Raw genomic sequence first — 26842 nt, 5'->3', positions numbered from 1 at the left:
AAATAATGTACGAGTTTAAAATCAAAGCGGAGTTCTGCTTATTTATTAAAATATGCGAGATTCAAATACCACAGGGATGAGCACTTTGGATTATCACAGACATTAGCATAGCTTACACCCGCGGTTATTGCCGTGGGAGCGAGCGACGAGGGGCAGAGGGACTGCCGACATAACAACAACCGATTTCGAGTGATTACACTAGTATACATTAGTCAGAGATCAGCTGACACAGATGCCGACCACCAAAGTTTTTATTGCCAGCTCCTTGGCATTCAATATATGTAGTTTACCGCGAGATGTCCACAAAATTTGTGTGATTTACAAACCCAAGTAGTTTAAAATTGAACCAAATGATCTTGATACGTAAGTCGGTGAACGTGACTGGTACTGAAATAAGCAATGTAGTAAACATGCTTTATCATGACGGAATCAGTCGATAAAATAGTGGTAAAGAAGCTGTCTCTGAGGTGTTTATTATTTGATAGAGTCGTGACTGAGTGGGGGGGTATTGATCCCCATCTGTAACGTTATCTGGTTCCGCTTAGCATGTGTCGTCCCGCGGAGCCCCGGTGCGGCGCGGTGGCGCGCGGCCTCGGGCACGGTGCGACGCCTCCGTCCAAGGACACATCCGCGGTGAACTCCCACTAAATCACGTTATTTACGGCTTAAGTAGGAAAATACGCATTATCTATAGTTTATTGGCATAAATATAATTTACTCTCGTTCGTTGGCCCACTTCGCCAACGAGTTCGCTCATAGAAAAATACTAGATTTTATACCTGAACGAGGCCAAATTACCTTTGAAACATTCCGTAACACCATTTTGTTTGTATTTTCTAAATTTAACGGAAAACTTGCAACTGTTAAATAGGATTAGCATGATTGATGACGATATGTTGAGTTAAGTTATTAGAACTCGGCTCGACCCTTCAGGAAATTATAGTCACGATACTGAGTGATGTTTAAAATAGTTTGACATTAATCTTATCTAAATGTGAAACATCGCAATAGTTCACTCTGTTAACTGAATACTAAACGAAACAAAAAGAGTATTAATTAAGTGACAAAACGCTGAAATCATAAAACATTTAGTGCTCACGTACGTGTCCGTACTCAGTAGTAAGTACTGTACATATATACGTGGTTAGGCGCTCGTACTCGGGGAGCTTTTTTTTTCATATAAATGTTTACGATTGAGCCGCTGATTGAATTGGACCTAAAAGCTCTCCGTGTAACACGCAAATTAACTTAGCCCGAACAATTTACATTTTTTATTAAGTTGTTACTTTAAACGTATACCCGTGTGCATACTCATCAAATTGAATCCCTAAACTTGTCCGGATCCTTTTCAAAACTTTAGCTCGGAGCCCGCGGCCCCCGTGTACCTGTTGTGAGCGCGTGGGACGCACTTACGCACTCAAGCACGCCGCTTAACTTTTATTTTACAGATTTTTATCTTTGCCTAAATTCTGACATCAACTTGCAAAAGGGTAACCAAATCAAACGACGCTAACTTATAACTTCTGTCCAACTCGATACTTCCCCTTGCCTCTAGTGGCTTCGAGTCCCGCGTGTGTTCAATAACATAACGTAACTAAATGTGGCCGTGTGCCATAAACACGGCGAGTGCGTTCCTCCGCCGCTAGTTATATCTCTGATGTATGTGGGAGATAACGGAGAAAAGCTCGTGTAGTTGTTTTTCTGGCGAGGTGACGTAGAAACAGAAGGTCGCAGTATACGACACCAACTAATTTATATCGGGAGCTTCCCCGGGGAGCGGCGCGGTGGCGGAGGACCCACGCCCAGCGTCATGATTAATGTTCCCGAGGCCACTTCATATCACTTTATATCGGCGTTACGTGACCTTCACAAGTTTTCACAAGTTGTTTAAAAGCCGACACGGGCGCAATCTAATTTATACGTATGAGCACTCCTCTGTCTCTGTGACCTCTCACATCACGCACTATGCTCACTATACGCACTGTATACACATTATGTACACTACATGTATATGTACAGTAGCACACATAATGCGGCACCACTGTTAAGCCTAGCTTTATTCGTGAGTAAGCGACGTAGTTTCGTACTCGAGCCGCAGACATAAAGGCAAAGTGTATAAAAGTGTCGTTAAACCTAGCAATACTGAAAACAATGACCAAATTGTCTCTTCGTAAGTTTGTGCCATTTACCGTCTGATTGATAACTACTAGGAACAGTTTAACACACAATCAACATTGATTAAACACAACATATTGTTACGTCATCAAAATCAATTACTCGTACAAATTAATTTGGCGGCGCCGTCGACACAGTGTACCTGTTGCTGTAGTTATATGATCGGTATTATAATGAGTGCACGTGTGCAGATTGCACGAATCAATTAATATAATGGTGTCGTTGTTTACCCGGAGCGCGCTTAAACACCGACCGAACTTAAATGCGATTAAAATGAAATAAAAGATCGGATTGGAGCCCCGGGGCCCGGCGCGGGGCCCGGCGTGGGGCCCGGCACGGCGCCGGCCGCTGGGCCCCGCGGGGGGGATTCATTCCCGCTAAATCACATTTTGATGGAAGCCACGTTCAGACGAATTCAATTTTGTATAAATTTAGTTTGAGTTTGAGAAATGTTAGACAAAGTACAACAATCACAAGTGTTAGCGCAAACGTATTGTCTCTCGTCACTCGTCAGCACTCGTCACTAACTCTACACTCGCACTATCTCGAACTGAGACATAATTCAATCAAACAACTAGTTTAATATTGACTTACTGTCGAGCAATGAATGATGCAAATTAATCAAAATGTTAGCTCTTTGATTTAAAAACATTCAAGATTTCAAATGAACTTGAAAGTTGCTGAATATTATTATCATGATAGTAAAGAAGATTATTTCACAGAGGCACGTGGGGTTAAATATTTGTGGTATATGAAAGAACGTCAAGTTCATTGTGTGGGAGCGGGTATAGCGTGTGTAGTGTGTAGTGTGTGAGTATGTAGTGTGGGTACACATAAGTGCGGGTATTCGTCGAGTGGGCCGCGGCCGGATATCGGCGCCGCACGATAAAACCGCCCGGACGGATTATAACGCGACACCTTTTCACAAAATGCCTTCACAAAGAAACCAACTAAGCTTTCTTTGCATATTTTCGGTCGTCGCTAGGCTCAGAGAAGGAAAATTTTGTTTAGCTAAAATGTTACGAAAAATATCAGTACCAAATTATAACGTGACATTAGGCACGCACCGTGTTGTGTTCGTGTCGTTTCATTACCCCATATTAAAGCTAATAAGCTCCGTGTATAAAAACATACAGAAGCAAATCAGCGTGAAAAACATGTGTCATTTACATTTAATGTCGCGATATGTTACCGGCAGAGGTTTATGAACAGCTCGGCACCTAAACACTGTGTGATGAAGAGTGGCGTGAGTCCCCGCGGTCGCGCCGCCCGGTCATCTTGCCCGGCTATTGGGATACAAATCACCTCTTACTCGGCGGAGTGATGCTGCACATAAAGTCAGTTTGCGCGTGAAGTCCGCCGCGCGGCGCCACTGTAGCGCCTACAACCCTCTGATAACTGATACAAATTGCACGAAAATATCGTACCTACTTTCACTTTGTGACGTGGTCAACAATAAACTACTTAATAACGCCCTTATTTGCAAACAACTTATGATAGATGAGGAAAATCCACGTATTATTATATTTTCGGGATATTTAAGGGCTTTACAGCTCTACCACGAATATAAAATATAATAAGTGCGCGTGGAACATACGTCGTCAATGTGGTCATATAAACGGCGCCTGTCGTAATTTAGTGATTATTTAATTGTGGGGGTTTAGCAGGTCCTCGCCACTCCTCGCCGGCCTCACGTAATGTATGTGAGAGCAGTGTGAGAGCAGGGTGAGAGCAGTGTGAGAGGAGTGTGAGGTGCGCGATAACCTCGCAGTTATGAGCTGAATGTTAATCCCGCACCGGTACGCTCGACTGTACCTCAAGTAATAGGTATCAAGCTCAGTCGCACAGCCACGCTAATATAATAAACAAAAGTATTTTGTATTCATCCGCGGGGGCGCCTGAATCAACAGGTTTTTTGATGAAAACTCATTTGAATACATAATTAGCTCAGGATTTGGTTACAAAAGGCAACTTTTAATACATAAACAACACAAACAAACACACAGACATTATATTAAGGCTTTGAATTTTACCGCAGAACAATATACTACGAATATAATATGATTCCTCTCACACTATCTGTAATATAAACATACATAGGTAAGAATATATAGGTGCATCTAGTTAAAAGTACAAAACAATTCGCACCGTTTAATTGTAGCGCAGTGTATAATAAATTAATGGAACGCGATAACTTACAATACAATTCAAACTGTTTTTAATAACGGCATAACTGAAATACTTGTCCCGGATATCATTAAAATGTATGTGGATTTAGTTGTAGCCACTCAGTAAGTACCTACCTCATAACATCGACTCTTTGACTATTGAAACAAATTCCTGTTGGAGCATTGCTTAAGCTTCCATCAGCAGCAAGTAATATCTCAAGCGCCCAGGTAATAGTGTTGAGAGGAAGTAATGAATACAATTGAGCACATCGGCAGTTCAGGCGTCCTCGCGGGACACAGTGAGGAGCGCGTGGTGGCGTCGTGGGGGCGCCACTATCGCACCCCGGCGCCGACCATTAATACCAGCTCAATTTGTCATCGCTGCACTCAACCTGGGACCGCCGAGTGCCACACTTTATAACGACAAACTCTCACAGTTTGTGCAAACCTCTGCAAATTACATTCACCTTTATGTACAAGGTTTTTTCTTTTTCTATCCTTATTTTCAACTATTACTGCGGTCGGCAGGTTGGTATCTAGTGTAATCAGATTCGGTCGAATATCAGTATTCCCACAAAGCGACTGTCATTAGGGACAAAAGGGATAACGATATTCCAAAATTAGACGCTTGTCAAGATATTTGAGGTGAGTCTTTATCGATTCATTCATAACAGCCGGGAATAACTAATGTCGTCTGGCATTCATCCAATTACTTTATTAAGCATTTTCTTTCATGTACGTACTCAGCTGTACTAGTTAGTGTAATGTTTGGAGTCATCCTCTGACCAGTACCTGCTTCATTCGACGACTCACGGTCATACTCAATGACCTAATGCCAATAAAACATACTAACTAGTTACTTTACTTTTTAAACAGATGTTGCACAAGAACTCCTGGAGGTTAATTGTTGATTTCGTGGTCAGATATCTATGACCTACTTACTTATCTAACTAATGTAATGGCTTACAAGCCAGTGGGTACAACCGGCTAATACGAAGATTCGTCCACAGTACAAAGCACATTCCGATTTCATCAATAACGTGAACTCGCTTTGAGCAAAACCATTTAGCTTATTGAAGAACGCGAATAGTAGCAATCTATATACGACGCACTAGATCTATTGCAAAAACGTAGATTTCAATAGGAGGTCGGATGGAGTTCTCCTTTGAGCGCGAGATAAAGCGGATGACCGGCGTGGAGCGACTCGGAGCGGCTCCCGGCGCGGCGGCGGCGGCGGCAGGGCCACTCGACCGACTCCTTTAAAATGTAAATCGCATGACCCGCCGCACTCCGCCGCAGCGCAAACTTGCACTTTAATCCACAGATTCTGTTTCCCGAACTACTGTACTTTACTTGATCTCGTAGTTCAAGATCAACACTGTCCAGCGTATTCATTGATTTTATTAGGTACTATGGAGAGAGTATATTTCTTTAAATCACAGCATTTATTGTTACAAGGGTAGACAGAAGGATAAGGCTCGTGAGGTTGGTTTTGAATAATAGAGGCCGAACCATTCGCAATTTATCGGTGTACAAATTCCTGGATCAAGAGTCCTTTATTAGTGATCACGCAAGTTTCATATTACAATATTCTATACAACCCTATTTTATCCTGTTTTGTAGCCTAAAACTTATATAAAATCGTCAATTTATTACTACCGAGTGTCTCGAAAAGGTAGAGCTTTAATGAGAAGGACTTTTAGAAATCCCACTTGACTCTTGTTGAAAATAATTAGATTACACAAATTCGAGGCATCAAAAGTCGTTAAAAATGTCCAAGTAGTGTACTAGCGCTGGTGCTGGTCGGCTCGCAGACTCGGAGCGCATCTCGCGTTTTACTATTGACATTAAATGCTAAACGTCTCTCGACTTATTTATATTTATAACTTCGTAACGCAGATAGACCTCCTTTGTTCCGGCGCATTCGGGAATAACGAAATTATTCTATGTAAGTATTTTTGTTTTATGTTTCGACCTAAACTTTACGTCTCTAACAATTTAATTTATAAGAACATCTGCAACATATTTCAAACGCTATAATAGATAACAAAAGTGATTTAGACGCAGCTTTGACTATTTATTACCTCTGGTAGAACGAGGCAATAAAAACGATTTAAAATAGATCAGTTAGACGGTATCGAGTATCGACATATAATTTTATCGTTTCAAAACGTTCAATCGGCCAGATATCGATTAGCTGTTCAGTTTTACGAGTTGGCGACTGGTCCCGTGGAGCGTCGTCTACTCGCCGCACTCGAATCACACGCTATTAACGTCTATAAAACACGTATCAATGTGTAGTAGAGCTCAGGAAGACGAGTATCTCAAGTGCGGGCATCGCTTCATCAGCAACATCCAAAACTAATTACAGTAACATTGTAAGTGGAGCGGAGTCTGCGGAGCACAGCCATATATCTTAAATAGGTTCGTTTGAGCCGGCGAGCGGCCGCGGCCGACGCACAACATTCATTTAAGAATTAAACTTGTTTGTGTATTTATTTTGATACACATTTGAATGAGATTAATTACGACCACCCGAGCGTTTTCTAATAAAATCACATAATTTAAAATATAAAGCTTTAAGAAAATATTATCTTATTGATGTTTAGAAAACGATGCAGAGGTTTAATAAGACACTACGTACTTAATTTTGTAAACGGCGTAATATTAGTGTAAAACCTTCCAAAACGGCAGCCGTAAGATTATGTCAAAGCCATATTGAGAGAGAACTCATTCCGAGGCACAATAATACGTTTAACTCAGTACATTAGATATCGTTGGTTTAACGATATTAATAATTCATTAGCAAACATACTGGTAACTGCTAAAGTGTAAAACTTAGTGGAAGTACATAAGGAACAGATACCGCTTAAAGTTGTCACAATGTAGGGGAGCGGGGGAGAGTGTGCCCCTCGTGCCCCTCGTGCCCCACAATACGTATTACACGTTTTATGAGCGAGCTCAACTTTGACAATCATTATGATATTACAGTTAGTCGCGCGACTTTCACAACTTCAACGCGACGATAAATAGTTTAGCGTTCATTCGGAATCCCCCGACTAAGTTTACAGAGTGCGCTGAACGGATAACGAACTATTTACTCATAATAAGACGAGTAAGACGACCGACTCAATACATTGAATAGTTAATAGATTTTAAACAGCGCCGAGGGCCCCTCGCCTGGCGGCAGCGGCGGCACAGAGGCACCCAGACCATTACAAAGGATAAGAAATACGAACCCGTTTTATGATCACGAGCCCGGATTCCATTTAGTTAATATTAACGTTTTTACTTAGATAAATTTAGAACAATCCGAATAAAAACGATTTACGGGAAAACCATTCAGTTAATTGGTCGCTTGATACCGGCCTCGAGTGATCTGACAGTGTCGAGACAAGTTGGACAACTCCATAACGACGCTATTAAGGTGCCGCACAAACGTCAATCACACTCATCAATAAATTCTGTTCATATTGATTTAATAAAACAATGGCTTCCGTCAGCTATGCGTGGAATTTACGAGCATATTATTGTAAAGCTCGTGTTATGTTGACGTAGGTATTGTGCGATTGTGCTGCGCGCAGAGTTCCTCAGTAGCCGGTGTACGGAGCGGCACAATTGTAGGGGCGGCATAATTTATTAAACAACTTTTAAACTTTGACGTCGTAGGATTTAAATATGACTGGGAACAATCGTGATTATGCTGTGAAAGCGTGAATAGCCTGACATTCCGAACAAGTTGCACCGAGCGATGGGAGTCGGGGCTCGTGCACGATGAACTTAACATAATAAGCTAATTGAAGCATCACAATCATTTTGCTCCACACATTATTATGTTAAATTCTTGGTACAATTTTGTTACTGCACTTGAATGCGTCTTCCCAAAAATAATATAGGGCACAAAATCATAATCGCTAACTGCGTGATTATGATTTTTTATTAGCCGTTTTTTGCAATCCTTGGCTCGGATATTCCAAAGATGGGTGTCCCCATAGTGGTACTTTGAACTAAGCTTCTCCGAGCCTCGGAAGGCACGTAAAAAGTCAGCCCCGGTTGTCGTCTATTACGATAATATAGTCGTTAAGCTTAGTATAAGGCATATTATAAGTCGCTTGAAAAAATTTGATACTAGGCTGACCACAGTCACTGTAACCATACGACAAGAGAAAAAGATTAATATGATTTACGTTACACCATCAATAATTACAAATGCGCAAAAATTACTTACCTTAATGATTTAGCGGCTAAAAGAGTAGTGAAGAGTTCCATCTGATTGGTTTTGCTTTCGGAACTGGCGGTCCCCATATTAAGTAAAGTTAACTTTTATCACTATTAGTCACTCAGTCATCATTATCATGGTTTTCACGATTTTTCTGTCCATTCTGCGTTGTCTCATGGCCATTTTGTTCAGCTTTTTTTAAGATAAACTGTCTGAAATATGAAAAATAAAAATATACCTTAGTATGTGCTACATACGTCCATGTCCGAAAGTTGGTCTAACAACATTTCTAATTCAGATTTTGACTATTTTTCACTGTATCGTAAAGTTTACATACTATGGCACGTAAACTTTAAAACCAGCATTTATAGATTGAACTAACTTTGTACCGTTTATGAGTACCTACGTGGTAGATAGCTAGATAACTCTGATCGTTATTTGGTAAAAAGAAGTGTGTAGGTACCTACGTACAGTGACGTATAATACGTACATAACACAACGAGCCAAACGTTGTTATGATGCGACTTAATTAATTAATTAATTAACATTACAATACTATAATATAGGTACCCGCTTACACTATTTATTTATTTAAGTATAGAACTCCAACAAAGACACTATCAACACTACTGCAATTTAATTAACCACGGGTAATTGAAAATTAAAGCACTTACTTAAAACCTTTAATCAGATAAGATGACCCGAGATATTCACCACGTAATCAAGAAGTGTTATTTGGTGAATACATAAAAATATCAAAATATATTCAATCGATAATTGCTTCAGGTTCGATTTTGACGAAATCAAGGTTTTATCAAAATAGATTGATTTTAAAATTACCCATTTTAAATTGCAAAAGTAACATCAGTAATAGAAAAAAATATTATTATCGTAGTGTTCTAAAATCAAATTCTCTAAAATATATATTATTAACACTGCCATCTATACGTCAACTTTATACTACTATGAATGATACTAGCATACAAAATGTATCCATCTGTTTACTAGATGGCGTTAGTAATATTTGGCTGTACGTTTCACTAGAGGCCACTTGTAATATAATTGACTTTATTTTTAGGTGGTGACAAGTAATCAAAAAAATAAAAATCTTTTTATACTTTGAAAAGAAATTAGCAACTTTTAAGGTCAAAAGACAACATTTGTAACAAAAATAAACCTAGGATCAGAATGAGTAAAGTGAATGATATCATTCATATTATTTATATAATCTGTGGTCTTCAAGTCTATGGATATAATTTTTTTTCATTATTTTTACAAACAAAATAGGTAGATTCGAATAGTAAAAAGTTATAAAATACTAAATAAAGTTTTATTTACAGGTAAAATATCAACACTTTTAGATGTTTTCTAATATTTTCGTAAAAGTTCTATCCCTCCCTTTAACCCTCCCCTCTAACTACCTGTCGGCTGTCAATTATTGTCAGTCTCGTTCGCAGTCGCAGCAAAGCAATTTTCATTCAGTCAGTTCAGTCAAGTGAATCAACTTTCTGTCATCGGTTGTGTGAAGTGGCTATTTATGAAATATTTTATTATTATTGTTTACTTAACTTGCTTACATGGTAAACCGCCACAAACAAAAAGTGAATTAATGTATCAGGTGTAAGTGTGTGTAAGATATAATGTTTAGCTAAGGAATCATTACAAGCGAACGACCTATCGTCGTGGGTGATCCAGGGTGCATTAGGATTTTTTTGAAGTGCGTGTAGTTGACATAATATTTATAATTCTGAGGATTTATTGTGCGTCAATGGCATCGCGGTGAGGAGTTAACTAGTCACTAAGTGGAACTCGTTAGCTTCCGGAGACCTCATGGATTTTTAGCAGGTAAGAATCGATCGAGTTATGCGAAGTACGGGGAGATCGGAATGCACCGGCGGCCGATGGCCGACGACGGGTGGCGCTGGTATGTTTCGGGTGGGTCGAGGATGGCGAGCGGCGACCACTCTCCGGTGGAAACTGTTCGTTTGTTACGATTAAACGCTTTAGCCGGTGTAACGAGCAATAACTACAGTTAGACGAGACGCTAGTTAGCCGCGGGGTCAACGACGCCCGACGACGTGCTCTCGTCGCGCGCCGCCTCTTATCAACTCATCACTGATTATCACCAGCTTATGTTTTACCTTCAATATTTCACCTTCTTACCGAAAACTATCTAAACAATCCACATACTGAGGCCCTAATTATTGATTTTGCCTTAATTAAGTTCGATGATGATTTCAAATCGCATACTAGTTAGCATAAAGAAATAATTTCGTGGTATCTTCTCATGATTCTCAAAATAATAAAGTTTTGAGAGATGTGTGTATAATAACAGAGGCTAACAATAGAAGGTCAAGACATTGGCACCCTGAACCACTTGTATTAAACAATGAGACAATTAATGCAGGTTTAGATAATAGTGTGTAATGATAGGAGCTCCTGTGTTGTACCACTCACTTGTGTTATCAGTGATGATCTAGATAAGGAGTGTGCCATAATAAAGCTATCTGAAATAGTTATGATATAATGTATATCTGTTTGTGTTGTGGTAGTTGTAGGCAGTTGAGCTTAACACCTTGTTTTGTTTGCATTACATTCAGTTGCTTAAGATTGGTGCGGCCGACACAAGATGATGGTGGAAACCATGCTGGAGTCCTCACAGGACTTTGGTGAGTCCCGCTGTTACATGTTATTCAAGCCTAGCTATCCTAATTTACTAACAACAATATCTGAAAATGGCCATATTCATTAAAATTTAAATTAACTTAATTTTTTTACATTTCTCAAGCTTTCCCTAATATGTTTGTGTTTTCATTCTCCTTTGCCTAAACATTTTGATGAGTATTATGATAAATGAAAAGTATTATCAAAGTAGTTGTGGAGTATTACCACTGATTGAGATCATTGTTTAACAAATAATAAACATAGAGAATGACATCAATCTGTGACAATTGTACACCCTACTATTGACAACACATCTGTTTTACTACAGTATATTGTGTATGTTGTACACACACAACTTGAAGGAAGTCTTACAAGTTGTCCATAAGGACACCTGTCATCTTACTGTGAATCATTACGCAAGCATTCACTTATCTTTAAAAATAACATATTTAATAACTTAATGACATGACTATGTTTTTAATCTATGTTATTTGTGGGACCTCTACACTAATAAAACAATTATATCAGTATTATGTGTGATAATTTGAGGTAACAGAACTGCATAATTTGTCCACAATGATTGTTGCATTTGTTATAAATACAACACAATAGTAAGAAACAATATGAGCGCAAGAAACCTGCCAGTAGTAATCACATAATGTAATTACAGACTCATTCTTAAGCTGCCACTCACCATTGTTCCATGGCTTGCCTCTATCATGCCACTTCCCACTGGAACAAAAACTACCCTGAGCTTACTTTGACTAATTTGATTTGCATTCCTTTGTGTGACTTCTAATCTTTTAACACTACTGTTGTTACATCAAAGGTGTTGAATAACTTTGAATCTGATTTAACAACTAACTGCAGATAAGACTTACATACTTATTTTTTTGCCTCTTTCACCTTCAAGGTCTCAATTATTAGGACAGTTCCATGACTAACCTATTATCTGAAATACTAAACCTTCAAATGCTAAAAAATGGACAGTCTGAAGTGCCATGTTAGCAACATTTTCATGATTCACACAGGATAAATAGCAGTGGCAAAAATCTTCATCCTAACATTAATATATTCACCTCTAACCTTCCTTATATAACAGCAAACATATTAGCATACATGTTAAATACATACTGATATAAAAACAAACTAGAAAGTGGTTTGTAAACCTGTTGATATTTATCTAAATAAATGTTGAAAGTCACTCAACAATCAGATGCACAACATTACTATTAAATAGAAAGATTTATTGATGTTCCAACAGGCTTTATTATTATGTTAATGCTTTATTTTATAGAATTAAGATAATAAATAGTAGTATGTTGTAGTATTTTTTCTTACTTTACTAATCCTTCTAATATTATTAATGCGAAAGTTTAAAAGTAACGGATGGATGTATGAATGATTGTTACTCTTTTACAAAAAAGCTACAAGACACATTTTAATGAAATTTGATACACTGATGGATTATAACCTGGATTAACACTTAGGACACTTTTTATAACAGGAATCATTCAATCATTATTATGCAGATGAAGTCACAGGCAGATGTAGTGTACAGTTAAATTAACAATCCACAATAAGTTTGTAATTAAATATATCCCATCACTGTCATCACCCATTACTGCCCCTGAGAGTTAATGAGATTTTAATGTAAACAGAGCAACAAGCTACAGCTAAAATATAAACTTGGGACATGTGTTATATTCTAAATCAAGAGATTATGATATCTTTGATAACTGTGTACATTTATATTAAACACTCCCAAGCTGTACTGTGTCATAAAGTGCACAATGTGTACTGTGTACTTGTGTAGGCTAGTGAATGATCTACTGATAAGGTTGTTTACTCACATTTAATAACCTCACAGATGACTTAGATGAATGATGTGATATCTCATGTTAGATAACACTCAGCCCCATACTGACATTATTATGCATATACATATATAACTTTCTTTTTGCATCATTAGTGCCATAATATAGTGTTAACATTCTAGTGGTAGTTATATAACAAACTAGTATTATATTCACATTAAACTTTAGCAGATAAAGTGAAAGATAACATGTTAACAACATGTATGAAGTGCTCATCACACTCAAACAATCAATGAATTTCACATTTGTCAAGTTGATCATTTGTTCATAATCTGTCACCTTTCAGTTTAGCAGTGTTGTGACTAAGTTACCTGTTGTTTCATAACTATCACATATTATAAGTACAGCTGCCAAGTTAAACTAGTTCAGGAAAATAAACATAATATTATTTTATGATAATTGTATTTATTGTAAATGTCTTCCTCAAGCAAATGATCATTTGTGTCTACATTATTAACGTATCCATCCATGAACTGATTTAAGCGTAGCTACATCAAAATAAATTTGAGAAATATTCCTAGAGCTCGCATTGTTTATGATATAACGCGTGGTGTGGTGCACAGGCATGTCCAACGGAGCCCTGCCGCAATGGAAGCGCGAGCTGCTGCAGCGCCGCGCTGCCAGCGCTCGCTCGCGGCCCTCCGCGCCCCCCGCGCAGCCGCCGCCTCCGCCTCCGCCGCCGCCCGCCGACGACGACGAGGAGCTGCGCTACGGGCCCGGCATCGTCAAGCGCCTTAAGTCGCGCTACCTCAGCCTGGCTCTGCGCGATGCGCCTCGCCGCCGACCCTCGCTCCGCCGCGCCACCAGCCTTGAGCATCTCCTGGACGAGCGGCCGCCGCCCGCGCCCTGCAGCCGCCCGGCGTCACACCCGCGCCCCCCGCGTCCGCAATCTATGGCGATCCCTCCCGCCCTGCACGGACCTTCGCAGCGTCGTGAATCCGTAAAACGCGCTCGTTCCGTGGACGCGCTCAGCCGGATAGATACCCGCGTAGACCCTCGCGCGACGTCATCCTCACCGCCGCCTCCGCCGCCCATCGCGCCGAGACCTCCTCAAAGCCAGACGACGAGGGCGGCGCGTCCACCGCGCCGACCCACGCCGCTGCTGCGCGAGACCGAGCGCCCGCCGCCCGACGTGGTCCGCTCCACTCTTCGCAAGTTCGAGAGCGCGCCTAGCCGCCGCGCGGCGCCCGCTGCACGCGTGTCTGCCGTACTACGAGGTCTCGAAGGTCCTCGAACCTCCACACCGGAACCGCGTGACCCCTCGGACGGGCCTCCGCTGAGCCCTCGCACGCCGAGTCCGCTACTGCCCGCGGAGCCCACGCCCCCGAGCACTCCCGTCGCGCAAGACGAGCCCGTCCCCGAGGCGGCTGCGGGGGGAGCCCGGCCCGTGTCCCGCGCGGCGCTGGACGGCATCGCCCGCGCCGGCTCCAGCGTGCGCTACGCGTTCGAGGCCCCGCGCGGCGGCTCGCACCTGCCGCCGCTGGCCGCCACCAACTCCGTGCTGCTGGGCCGCGCGCGCCGCGTGGGCGTCATACGCCCCATGCCGGCGCGCACCGCGGAGAGCGCCGCCGAGCCTCTCGCCGAGGACGTCGACGAGAAGACCCCCGAGCGTGTGGCGAGGCTCGCCTCGCCGCCTCCGTCGCCTTCGCCGACCCCGACGGTGGAGAGCGAGACCCCGCCCCCGAGCCGTTCGGAACGCAGGGAGCCACCGCCGGCGGCGCTGGTGGAGCCGATTCCGCGCACGCCGCCAGACGCGCCGCGACCTGCCACTCCCCCGCCGAGCCCGCCGCCCGCCATCATCGAGCGCAGCCCGAGCCCGGAGCCGAAGATTAAATCGAAGCCGGAGACGATCGCTCCGCCGCTGACGAACGGGCACGCGGCTCCGGACAGAACGCCGGAAGTGAAGGGAGTTATCTCTCGTATCGGCGCGGCCGGCATCGAGCGCGCTTGGAGCGGCTCGGCCGAGAAGAAGTCCGTCGACACCAAAGACAAGAGCCCGGGCGCGGCGCCGTGGGCGCGCGGCTCCTCCGGCAGCCCGGCGCTGGCGCGGCGAGGTCGCGCTCCGCCGCCCGCCTCCACTTCAGTGGTGTTCAACTTCTCCAATCGCAAGGAAGTGCCCGACTACATCGAGAACGACGGCATCATCCTCCGCGGCAGTCGCAGGAACAGAATCAAGGTGAGTCTCACTTTTACCGTTCTATCTACTTTTTGACTCGGTTAAGTAATTTGTTCATATATGATGTGTAAATTAGGGCATTTTTATCGTGGTGTAGACCATCGCTCGCACTCAGCACAAAACAAACACAATTGCTAATAATAATTAATATTATCGAAGCGTCACATTTCGTCGTTATCGCTGATAAATGAACTATCGGACAAGACTTGTTCATTTTGTTGAGTAATTAAGTTCAATATGAAATTCGAGCGTCTCACTTTACGTACCTACTTAAATTGTTATGTACTTTGTATGTAGAAACATGATTATACATTCTGATATAAATACTCGAATATGTACTCATACGAAATGCTAGATATGCGTACGGCCAGTACGGCTCGGTCTAGCAGTTATACTCTTACCGGTACTCTTACGAAATCTAAACCGATAGGCATTATATTGTCCTATAAAGCCTTCCGATGAGTCACAGCTGCTCGAAGGTAGCGGGACAACAATTTGCCGGCTGAGGAATTCGCTTAGAATAAGCAATTTCACATTTGACCGCATTCAATCTGTGATGTTGAGCGAGTAGCGTACAGCAATACCGCGAGCAGCACCGCGGCGCTGTCGCACGCCCCGGCTGCGCCATTACACGGATCAGTGGAGGGCTCGACACCGCGCCGATACCGCGCCGATTGCGCAACATTCGATATGCAAATATTAAAATTATTTTCTACAAACGGTGAAAGTATTATCAGATAGGCGCTGTGTGGACGTCGCTCGCTCGTCGGCGCTGCTCGGGTGAAACCGACGCCGTGGCGCGACCGATCGATGCCCGAATCGAATGCCACTCTCGATTTCGTCGAGATCGCATCCGCTCGAAAGTGCCCTGCGCCCGCGCGCACCGCACGAGGAATGTTAACGACACCTAGCGCCACTCCGACACCACTACTAAACAAACGATCCTCTAACCACATGGCATATAACCTGCCGGTCAGGAAGTACACCTTGCACACCGATATTCTCTTGAATACGATGACTGAAACTGATAAAGCAGACCGCAACTGAACAACATTTATATAAACAAGTACCACACCGGGTGGCATGAATGATATGAACAACGTATCAGGTATCTGTTGTAGTACCAGAGCGCGAGCGCGTCAAGAGCATAGTGTTGACCCGCGGCGACACCGGTGCTTTCACTGCGGTACAATAGCCAAGCTTCTCTCGTAACAACTCGTAACTTTATTGCTTTCCAATGCTACGACACTCACATACTAATCGTTTACGCGGTAGGTGAGACTGTAGGTGAGCACACAACGCCGTGCCAGGAATTTATTACCAAGTTTGAAGCACTGGTTACGACGGATCTCGTAACTGATGATGTTTTCCAATTGCTTTTTTAGGACTGTCGTTTTCTTTGATGCTCTTGCGTAACTTGTACTCGGTGGAATCAGGAAACAACGCCCGGGATGGGCATTCAATACATACTTGTAATTTAGATATGCCATGTCTGATGGTAACTTTGCGTCATAAATCCTAAGTTTAATACTAATAGGAATGCGGATCATGTGTTCGTATCTATTTCATGTAATACTTAGACTTAATGTAATGTTATGAATCACTAGCATGTACTCAGACACTACGCAAAGTGCTGAGATCAGATCCAGCCAATGTTGTTATTTCCAATTTAATAATTGAACAACTTCATCAAATCAGAATTACGTAAGGAAACTAATTGATGCAGATCATTCTGTGGTAGATCTATGATTAGGCTTGCTTACGTAACTAGAAGTTTTCAGTGTGGCTGATAATTACAATTAGTGATCAACCAGTGCTAATTGATGAAGCCGATCGAAGGCAACAGCTAGGCTGTTTAAGCACCTAGAATTTTTCTACACACATTGCAATCAATTGCGGCTCCATAAGTCGTATGTCACTTGTACCAATTTCTTCATTCATTTATCTGAATTGAAAGTTTCAGTTAAATCTGATGGAATAGTTGTTCAAGTATCCAAGAGCTCGTTTGTTCGCGTCTCGTTGTTAGAGCAGGTGTCCCGCGACAAGGCGTCGTTGTCGTTTTGTCGCTCGTCGCCGCGGCCACTCAACGTGCGGCTTATTAAAATACCACAAGCACGCATTCCTGTACTGGTTTTAAACAAAGATTGTGTTGTGTTATTTTTCTCATGTCGTGAACCGACTGTAACTACGTTGCGCGTTGGTTGCTGTAGTTTAGATGAAAGTTTTAACTAAATGATACGGTTCGAATTCACCTTATCTGTATCATTCCATTTTGTCATTGTTCCTTAGCTTAATTCCACTTATTTCTTTAACTTTACGAATTTTTATCCAAAAGCAATTTGCATCCAAGGTTTCGTAAGTCAGATCGTTTACCAATCAATGTGTGCGGTGTAAGTGTGAAATATGTAGGTATATGAGCGATGGTCCGAGCACGCATCCTTGTGCAACACTGCATCTATCTGCTATCAGACTCATCGGCCTTGACTCACAGAACTAAAGAAATGTTTAGAAATGTACAAATCGAAAGTAATCTTATCTTCGGATTTATCTCAACGTTACCTTGTAACAGTTGCTCTCAAATGCTTCAATATTCTATCTCATGTGTAGCAACAATATTTGCATGAAGCTGTCATATGTTTGGGTATAATCTCTATATCTACATCATTTATTTGTTGTGCCAATATTGACGGTGTCAAGCTCGTAAAGCCTGAGCAAATATTTGTGTAGTAGTATCTTCGGACCGGCTTCACCCAGCTTGGGCATGTGTACCACTAGCAACTATTTATAGTATCGGTAGGCCGTGATTATCCTGCATATCTATCGTCGTGGGAAGGGTAACTCCTGTACTCGCAAACCGGTACGACAGCTTAGAAATATCCTCTACAGGTTCCCATAACACGATATTTGCGTGGGAAAGATCACAGTTTGTTTCTTGATGAATTTTTCACGCAAGTGGTCGGATATGAGTGTTTATAAAGTGAGTAGTGAACACAACACTCATAACGTGTGTCGTGTATGATACAAGTATTACGAGTACATCCGTCTATTGTCAATTTCCGCAGGGATTTTTCCTCGAACAGTTTTTATCAACATTTGCAGCTGACAGACTTCGTTTGACGCTTTTACTTGGAAATCACAAATTAAAACTATTAGTTATATATAGGGCATGCAGTATTCGCTTAATTTTACTATTCGAATAATTCGAATACTAAATTCGGCACTATTCGAATAATTCGAATAAAACGAATTTTACGAATACTTTAAAGAACTATTGAAAAATTATTTAAAAATTAACAACTTAAAACTGTTTTGTTAGATATTTATTAAGAGTAATACTTAGCTAAAGCACGAATAAAAGAAATAAACAATGAAAAAGTTACAAACAAAACAAATTCAAAATAAATAAAACAATTCACTTTCGTGTGTTTAAATAGTAAGAGCGCATAAAACTTAGTGCGTCTAGTGTACTGTCGTTAAATGAGCGGCCAGTTATTCAACTGCTATTGGTCCGTACAAATAGCCGAAATCGGATAGGTACACGCGTATTTTTATCGACAGTTTTGTTTATGTTCGGATACAACAGTCTTTATAACACATAATCAAGTATTCGTTTTATTCGAAATATTCGAATAGTCATTCCAAAATTATTCGAATAGTAAAATGGACGAATATCCGAATAAAACGGATATTCGGATATCCGAATTGCATGCCCTAGTTATATATCATAATATCGCTCGGTCAGTAAGTAATGGTGGCCTTAGGAAGACCAGAAAAGTTGTGTGACTTGATGTGATCTTTAACGTACGACGAATAGAAATATTTTTGAAGGTGTCGAAACGTGAAGGAAAGCACCTCGTCACAAGTACAGTGCGTGCTCAGCTGCGTACGCCGCGGCGCTGCTTGACACTTGTCACATACTCGTGTGCCGGCGATAAAATATTAACTCGTTTGTAATAGCTCAGCGAGGAAAGTTACATTCTAACATCACCTAAATAATTAAGTTGAGCGTTGATATTCCATCTGTGAACGAGTACAGCTCGGAGCGATGTGCTGCGCTAAATACTCGGAACACTTGGCGTTCACGTTGAACTTAATGATATCGCTCGAGACAAGTATTACGAGCGCCGCGCCGTTAGTCGGCGGGATGATAGCGCGTCGCCTCCACGCCTTATTTCCTTTTAATTCTAAAATGTGCCACAAAAACTGAGTACAATACTAGTGACGAGTAACGGTAGTGTTGTGACAGGCAGCACCCGCCGCCGGTGTCGCTCACCCCGCGCCGCGAGGGCTGCTCGCGTCGCGCATAACGGGACCGCGCCGTATATCTGCGCGCTAATTCCTACGCACACACACGAGCGACCGCGTTACATCTGCTAATTACCTGTTGATACAACACGTCATGCTTTACTCTCATTTGGAATTGAATCTAACCACATACGGTGAGAATTTAATTTGGCACAATTACGAGTGCGACATGAGTTCCGGCATGACCGGTGGAAATCGAGCGCGTTATTCTACCGGGCTTGTGTTTATATTGTTTAAGAACACGAAGTCGAGCGGCACCGCTAATCGCATCCGTTTAGCACAATAACTTAAAGCTCGGCGCGGGTGATTTAATGAGCGACGTCTGGCGCGAGGCGGCGCAATAAAACCGTATCGCTCTCAGCGCTCACTCCGAGACCCTGTACATGTATACTTGTCGTTATCTGACGACTTACAATACATTCTTTGGAATGTGCTGTACTGTTTATCTGATACACGACATTGCGTTATTTGTATCCGATAATGAACAAACAAACTAATGTATTTTCGGCTTAAAGTGATAACTTTAACGTGAATCGATTCGTCACCGACACACTGACGAGTGAAGTGATTCACAACTGTCAGGGCTGACACTTCCGGGAACAATCCACCGATCGAGTTAATGTGGTTGCGCAAAAACGGTTCACTTGTGACAACAGCACATTCACCATGGCGTACACGAGGAAACGTGCTCGATAATTACTAATTATTCTAATAGTGCTTTCTAGCGTGCAAAAAGTCGCGGAACAGTGTTCTGCTACAATGGGAGGTGGGCAGTCAAAAAACGTGCGCTTCCCATGACGCGGAGAGAGCACGGCGCGGTGTGTGCGCGGGCGCATCTCGCGCGGTGCACGCAGCGCATGCACTTTGCATGTGGCGGCGACGGCGCGGCGGCGGCGAGGCGACCGGTTCCTAGCCTTTTTGTTTGTTTACGTAAGGTGATGCTGCGCCACCTGCACGTGTGCGGTGGCCGGCGGTCGCTCCGCGCCACTACTCCCATCGCACGTATACATTACATGTAAATCACTCCGCCGCTTGATTTACTTTGTGATTATAAACTCGTCCATCTCGCCTATTGCGCTCGTTTTCCAAATGTTACGGTTCCTGGTGAAACTGGGACGACCGTGTCCAGTTTCGAAACACCCGGGGCTATAATTCTGTTGTCCAGTAACATGATACCGGCGACAAACGTTTACTAACTTTGTATAGTATTGTTAGTGCGTTAAAATGTATAACCGAACGTGAAGCCTGTGAAAAGGCCGCATTACTGACACTGTTATAATGTACGTGTCTGGAATATTATAACATTTGTTGTAAACAAACATGAGCGTGTAGTTTTACATGTGAGTTAGCAAATCGATATTTGCTCAATCACTATTGGTCGGCACAAAACCGCTGAGATCAACTTGTGGTCAAATGCATACAATATGTATATTATGCATGTTTACAAATTCATGTTATTATAATAATATATTTTGTAATTATTGTGTCTAGTGAATTAAATGAGCGCATAAATGCCTCTAAAACAAACTACTACGGTTACATTACCTGCTAGAAGCAAGCATGTCGCGACTCGCGAGGCAACACTGTGATACAATCATTGATTAACCGTTCACTATTAGAAGATGTTGTTGAATGATTCGCGATGACGGTGTGTTACATAAAACAGAACAAGTTTGTATCCACACGGATGTAATGTGCAAGTTGATGTGAGAGTGAAATCTGCGGCATCCCCATGACGCGGGCACTGGTCCACCGGCGTGAGTGATGTGGGAGGCGGCCAGAGGTCACGATACTGACACAACTAGTACTACGCGGTACGTCACACCGTCACGCGCCACAGCATCGCACTGTTACTTAATACAACACACAAATTGTCTCTTTCATACATTTGGACGTAACAAAACTGTAGTAACGAGTAGTAAACTAGAGAACTCTCATTTCCGTATGTTCATAATCGTGTAATTATTTCTCTCATTGCAGCCCTTCACTAGGCTCTCTCTCCTTAAACTATCACTCACAGGAAACATTAAACAATCCGATCATCAACTTTCGATAGTAAATATTGAACGCCCACCTTCCGACATGTTTCATCATAAGATTTCATTTATCGATGTACGATATGACATTTCTCGATTGCAATGATATTAATACAGTCCTTGATATTTGTATAATTGACCACGCGAAGTGTGTGGAGCAAGGAGCTGCATCAATTAGTTAACATACACCGTTCACCTTTAATATAGGCAATATTAAACTCCGATGTGATTTAAATAATATGTCGCGAAGTGCAACTTGTAACATCACACCTGGTTGCGGCACCGTAGACCTTGAGAGAGCTCGCTGTAAATGTCACAAGTATTTACAGAACATGTTATTGAGTCTATTCGTGTTATCCCCTGGGCTTATAAAGGAAGCTAACATTATGTAGCCTAGATATTTTTTCATCAACTCGCTCACTCAGAGACCTGCAATTTTTAAACCCTACTGACTTATTCAACAAGTCCATAGCCAGTCGCGCTCACCGGTCGGTAAACGATCGGTGGGTTAAGCAAACCCTGGCGCGGTCAATCCATACATAGGTGACCGTCAAGTGGTATTTAAACTGGGCGTGTTCGTGCTTCGGAGGGCACGTTAAACGTCGGTCCCGGTTGTTTTCAATTAAGATAACAGTCGTTAAGCTACGTCAAAGGCCTTCGGGTGGCTTGAACAACTTTGACACTAGGTTGACCACTAACCATACGACAAGAAGTTCTCTGTTTCCCAATGAAATGTGTAGAGATGAACGAATGTATAATAATTGTGTTGGTTCTCATGAGGCGCGGCTCAACGTGTCATTACTAGCGTTGATTACGATGCACGGCCGCGATTGCCGCACACACTCATTACCCACTAATCACACATGAGAACTAATCCAGAAACACCACTCACTCATGAGAGAACATCCACAAAAAACTATTGCTTTCAACTTACACGTACCACTTGTAATGACTCTTGCCCTGGGTTTTTGAACAAGTAGCGTAATACCATGTACAACTACTGATTACATTTTTTCCTGATGATATGATAGCGGTGGGCGAATCAGAAAGTAATTTCTTTAATAGCTATTCCGAGTAATCTATTCGTCAACCTATTATGCCTTCAGTAAAATAGATAGCACCCAAAGTTCAAAAGTTCGGTCAGTTATTGCGAATAGAGTCGACTTGTTTGTAGGTCCATTTCTCAATATCACTCTCTATTACCATTGCTGACCAAAAGTCCCACGGTTTTATTACGAGTTTAAATTTCATCAAAACCAGTTCAGCACTTTCGAAGACCTTGTCTATTCATTTAAAATATTAGTTGTTTGGAAATCCTATTGTTAATTCAGATTTATCTGTGATTCGGACTCGAGACATTTTGCTCAATCGGAATGCAGTATCTATGTGGTCAAGTGAGTCAGAATCATTGATTATGTCCTTGCGAGATACGTGGCTTAGTCAGCAGTAAATTAGCCGATAACGTGTACTTATCGCTCGCCGATATCGCCGATAAACCGCCCGATACATTAATCGCGCACCAAACTGTAAGCTATACATAATATATACAGTGCCACTGTTCTACGTAATAATAGAATACTTACAACCATCAAATACTGGTTATAGATAGGTGAATAAACTTGTGACAAATAACTTTCGGAAAAACGAAAACGTCACACGAAATTACTTGACACCGAGCGCGCGAACTATTGTATGGAAACATGATAGCAGATTTTTTATTGTGCGAAAAGAGTCTTCACAAAAAAGTTCTATGTTTTAATTTCAGAGTGCGTTGAGTCCCTTATGTTGATGATCGTTAACGAAGTCAATAGTGAATAGTATCTGAAAGTGAGAATGATGTCACCATTATCATGATGATGGTGGTCACTTTCCTGCTTGATATGCGTCACACAGCGCTGGACACGGCGCGTCGAGGGACCGCGCCTAATTTCACTGCCATGCGCCATGGGACTACACATACACACGTGCAACAGCTTATTGTTATGGCTTGATAGAAAACTCTTACAATAGGATTTCACTAGCCCATTTACAGTGTAACTAACTCAATTTTCTTACATGGAGCGATATTTCATACAGTAAAAAGTGGGCTGCCATTAGATAAGAGTCTTTCGAACAATATAAATATCTGCGTCTTCTTTTTGCGAAACGTTTTACAGTTGTATGTTTTCTTCAAGACTAATAAATTCTGTACGCATCAAGCTTAGGTATTTCTGCAATAAATTATGATTCAGTAAACGCATGCTGGCTTTGAGTGGTCAATAAACTTGCGGTAAATTGACGCTTTTTCAATTTTAGGAAAAACTAAACAAAATTACTCATGTTGCGAACAGAAGAGAAATAAAGTTCCCGAATTCGCCGTTTATGCCAATCTTAAATTCTACATGAGTTTAAGATTGGCATAAACATTGATCCATCAAAGTAAAGCCTTCATTTATGAAAAACTATCCATTATAACAGTAAACAGTAGAGACGTTTTCCTGTCGGCTGCGTGGTGCGGTGGTGCGGGCTCGTGCAGACATAATAAGATAAGAGCAGCACGTGAATGATCGTCCGTCGCCGGCGTCGTCGGTGGGTGAGCGCAGCGGCGCTGTGGTGCGGCGCGCGGTGTGTGGCGTCGGAAATGGTATAATGGCACAAAAACAGTGGCGCGGTTATGACGCGTTCCGCTCTGGTTGCGCGTGTCAGCGAGCTCTCTACGGTGTCTACCTGACGTGTGGCCGCCGCTCTACCCGCCGCCGCCGCCGGGCGCGCATCCTTCACTGCAACGGTACTCCACACTCCGCAACTGTTCCTATAACAATATTATTTTCATGCACTATTCTCGCTGAAATGCATGCGATTCTTCGTATTAAATATTATATTTTCCTCATTTTGTCTGCGGTTCTGGTGGTGCGATGACACATACCCTTAGTTCTCAGATTCATTGGTAGATTTCTCTCGAAAAAAGGTCACATATTGCTTGGTGTGAGTAACACGAGCGAAGTGTCGACCGTGACGCCAATTATAAACATAACGGCGAAGTAATCTTTGAACTGTCCTGGTTTTGAAATATAAGCAAACTTCGTTGGATATGAATCTAGTGACGATATTGGTCGGTCCGTGACAGAGGGGTGCGTGACTGACGTGCATTCATTATACATCGTTATTAGCAAGCCATGTCTGAACATTCGATAGCCACTCATCTGTAATGGTAATAGCCGAATTATCATCTAAAATTGTTGTGAGAGGTACGGGTGTGGTCTCTAATCCCTGCTCCGATACTCTCTAATCCCTGCTCCGATACTCTTCGTGTTTCAGACAATCGCGATTACATCTTTTCATCCAAACTTGGGACAGTTTCTAAAATGTGAAACTATCTTCAGTAGTTGACCAACCTTCTAGAAATTGATTCGCATTCGTAACATGTGGAGTTTGGATGTATTTGGCCTGTTAGATTAGAGTGCTGTAGCTGATTTGCATGTTTACTAATTAATAACTCCATAAAGGATCCAAACTTTACTCTTCCTATTATTGAGGACTTCCTTTGTGTAAAGACATTTCCACTATACAAAACTCATTAGCGTTAATTAAAATGTAGATATGATCCATTGGCACGAGTGTTCCTAACAAACGTAGTGTACATGACGATTAACGAGTGTTGGTCCAAATTAGCGCGACGTGCAGTTTACACTGAGCACTGAACAATCAGCGCGGCGAGGTGTCCAATTATCACGCGCGCTGTTATGACAATATTGATCGAGGCGCGACGTGACGCCGTAACGGTGATGCCCACTGATGCCACCTACCTTCACTGCATATTAGTGAGAGTGTACTAAAAGCCATTGAAGCACTGTTAGTTTGTCACGAAATGTGACGAAACAGAAGTTTTATGAGACAAGGCACTGGATTAATCGACACTACTTGAGGAGTAAGAGGACCTAAAATTATCAAGCCATTTTCTTAGTGTCTTTTACATTTTTATTTTCATTTCATCGAACTGTGGAATGTACATGTTACTTTCCAAAGCCAAGGTCAAATAACTTCTGGTTTGTCCAAAAAATAGAGCAGTAATATGGCGTGCTTTCGAATAATGTCCTTTACGAATTAATTACTTCCTGCTGCATACAATATCGCGGTCCCGGAGTGTCGCAACCGACTGTTATGCAGAGTAAGTGCCGTGACCAAGGCGAGGTCCTCGCTGCACGGAATATTCACGTTCCGGAGCAAATTGGTTCATGAGCAACCTCTGGGCTATTCAAATCACTCATGTGAAGATTAACCACGAGTGTTGCGATGTCTTCTTACTTTTGGTTAATGGTTTACCTATTGTCTGTAGTAAAGGCTAGGCTTGGCAGCTGCTGTTTTTATAAGCCTGGTTTTTTTCAGTACCTGGTAGGTGCTCGGTCATGTGTTCGAATGTCACTAAGACCACCCAGTTACAAGACTGGCCGGTTCCCTCAATTTGCTCATTTATTGCTCATTAAAGAAGTGCACATCGTTTGAGCATCTTAAATTTCAATTTACAACATTGTAAAGTTCTTAAACCTGTATTTTGAAAGAACCCTTGTACAATTGTGTTACGCATGGGCCATGTTAGGAGTATGTTAGGACATCGAGATCTTTTCTTCTACGGTAAACCTGTACTATTAGTAGAGTTTTTTAGTAGTGCCAGTTTTTTAACCCATAACTGTCCCACTGCTGGACAAGGGTTTCCTTCCGAACTTAGGAAGTGTTAGGCCTTGAGGCCACCACACTGGCCAATTGCGGGGTGGGGGCATGTCGTCAAAAAATGTATTAAACGATCTATAGGCATGCAAGGTTTCATCAAGATGTTTTCAATCGCTGTCAGAGCAAAAAAGTGATAATTATTTAATATTTGTACAGTTTAATATTAGTTTACAATAGTCACCAAGTGTTCTTAAGATTGTTACACATGTGGATCTCAAAGTAAACAGCGGTAACGAGCGTGTAACGGAACTTAAACATAACACGTTGCCTGCGCCCGCGCACATCACACGATCACTATAACATTTACAAATAGCTTTTATTGGTTTATTTGTAGGGAAAATTGCGACTTTTGTGTATATTAATAGAATAAGTATAGAGCGGTATTTTTCCTTTGTGTAATGTGAAAATGACGGGAATGTGGTAAATATTAAATTATGTGTAGTTCTATGTTATGTGACTATTAATCAATCTTGATGTATCGATAGATTTTAACAATTAGGAAAAAGATGTTTCTT

The 26842-nt window shown here is 41.9% G+C and overlaps 1 protein-coding gene across 4 annotated transcripts in view; it reads left to right on the top strand.

Annotated features, from left to right (window-relative positions):
* Positions 1-10007: 10007 nt before the first annotated feature.
* The window catches only part of LOC142986029 (uncharacterized), a 37985-nt gene continuing 21150 nt past the window's right edge, over positions 10008-26842 (top strand). For 2 of the 4 annotated variants that reach the window (XM_076134266.1, XM_076134264.1), the window contains exons 1-3: positions 10009-10407; positions 11163-11231; positions 13667-15279. In XM_076134266.1, coding sequence (XP_075990381.1) covers positions 11192-11231; positions 13667-15279 — 1653 coding nt within the window. In that variant the 5' untranslated portion in view covers positions 10009-10407; positions 11163-11191. Of the gene's footprint in view, positions 10408-11162; positions 11232-13666; positions 15280-26842 lie in introns of all 4 variants that reach the window. The other 2 variants (XM_076134268.1, XM_076134267.1) reach the window with 2 other exon arrangements.

This window comes from Anticarsia gemmatalis, chromosome 2, assembly GCF_050436995.1.
Source record: "Anticarsia gemmatalis isolate Benzon Research Colony breed Stoneville strain chromosome 2, ilAntGemm2 primary, whole genome shotgun sequence".
Classification (NCBI taxonomy): Eukaryota; Metazoa; Arthropoda; class Insecta; order Lepidoptera; family Erebidae; genus Anticarsia; species Anticarsia gemmatalis.
The sequence above is the reverse complement of the archived record's forward strand: the minus strand, read 5'-3'. Positions and strand labels throughout refer to the sequence as shown.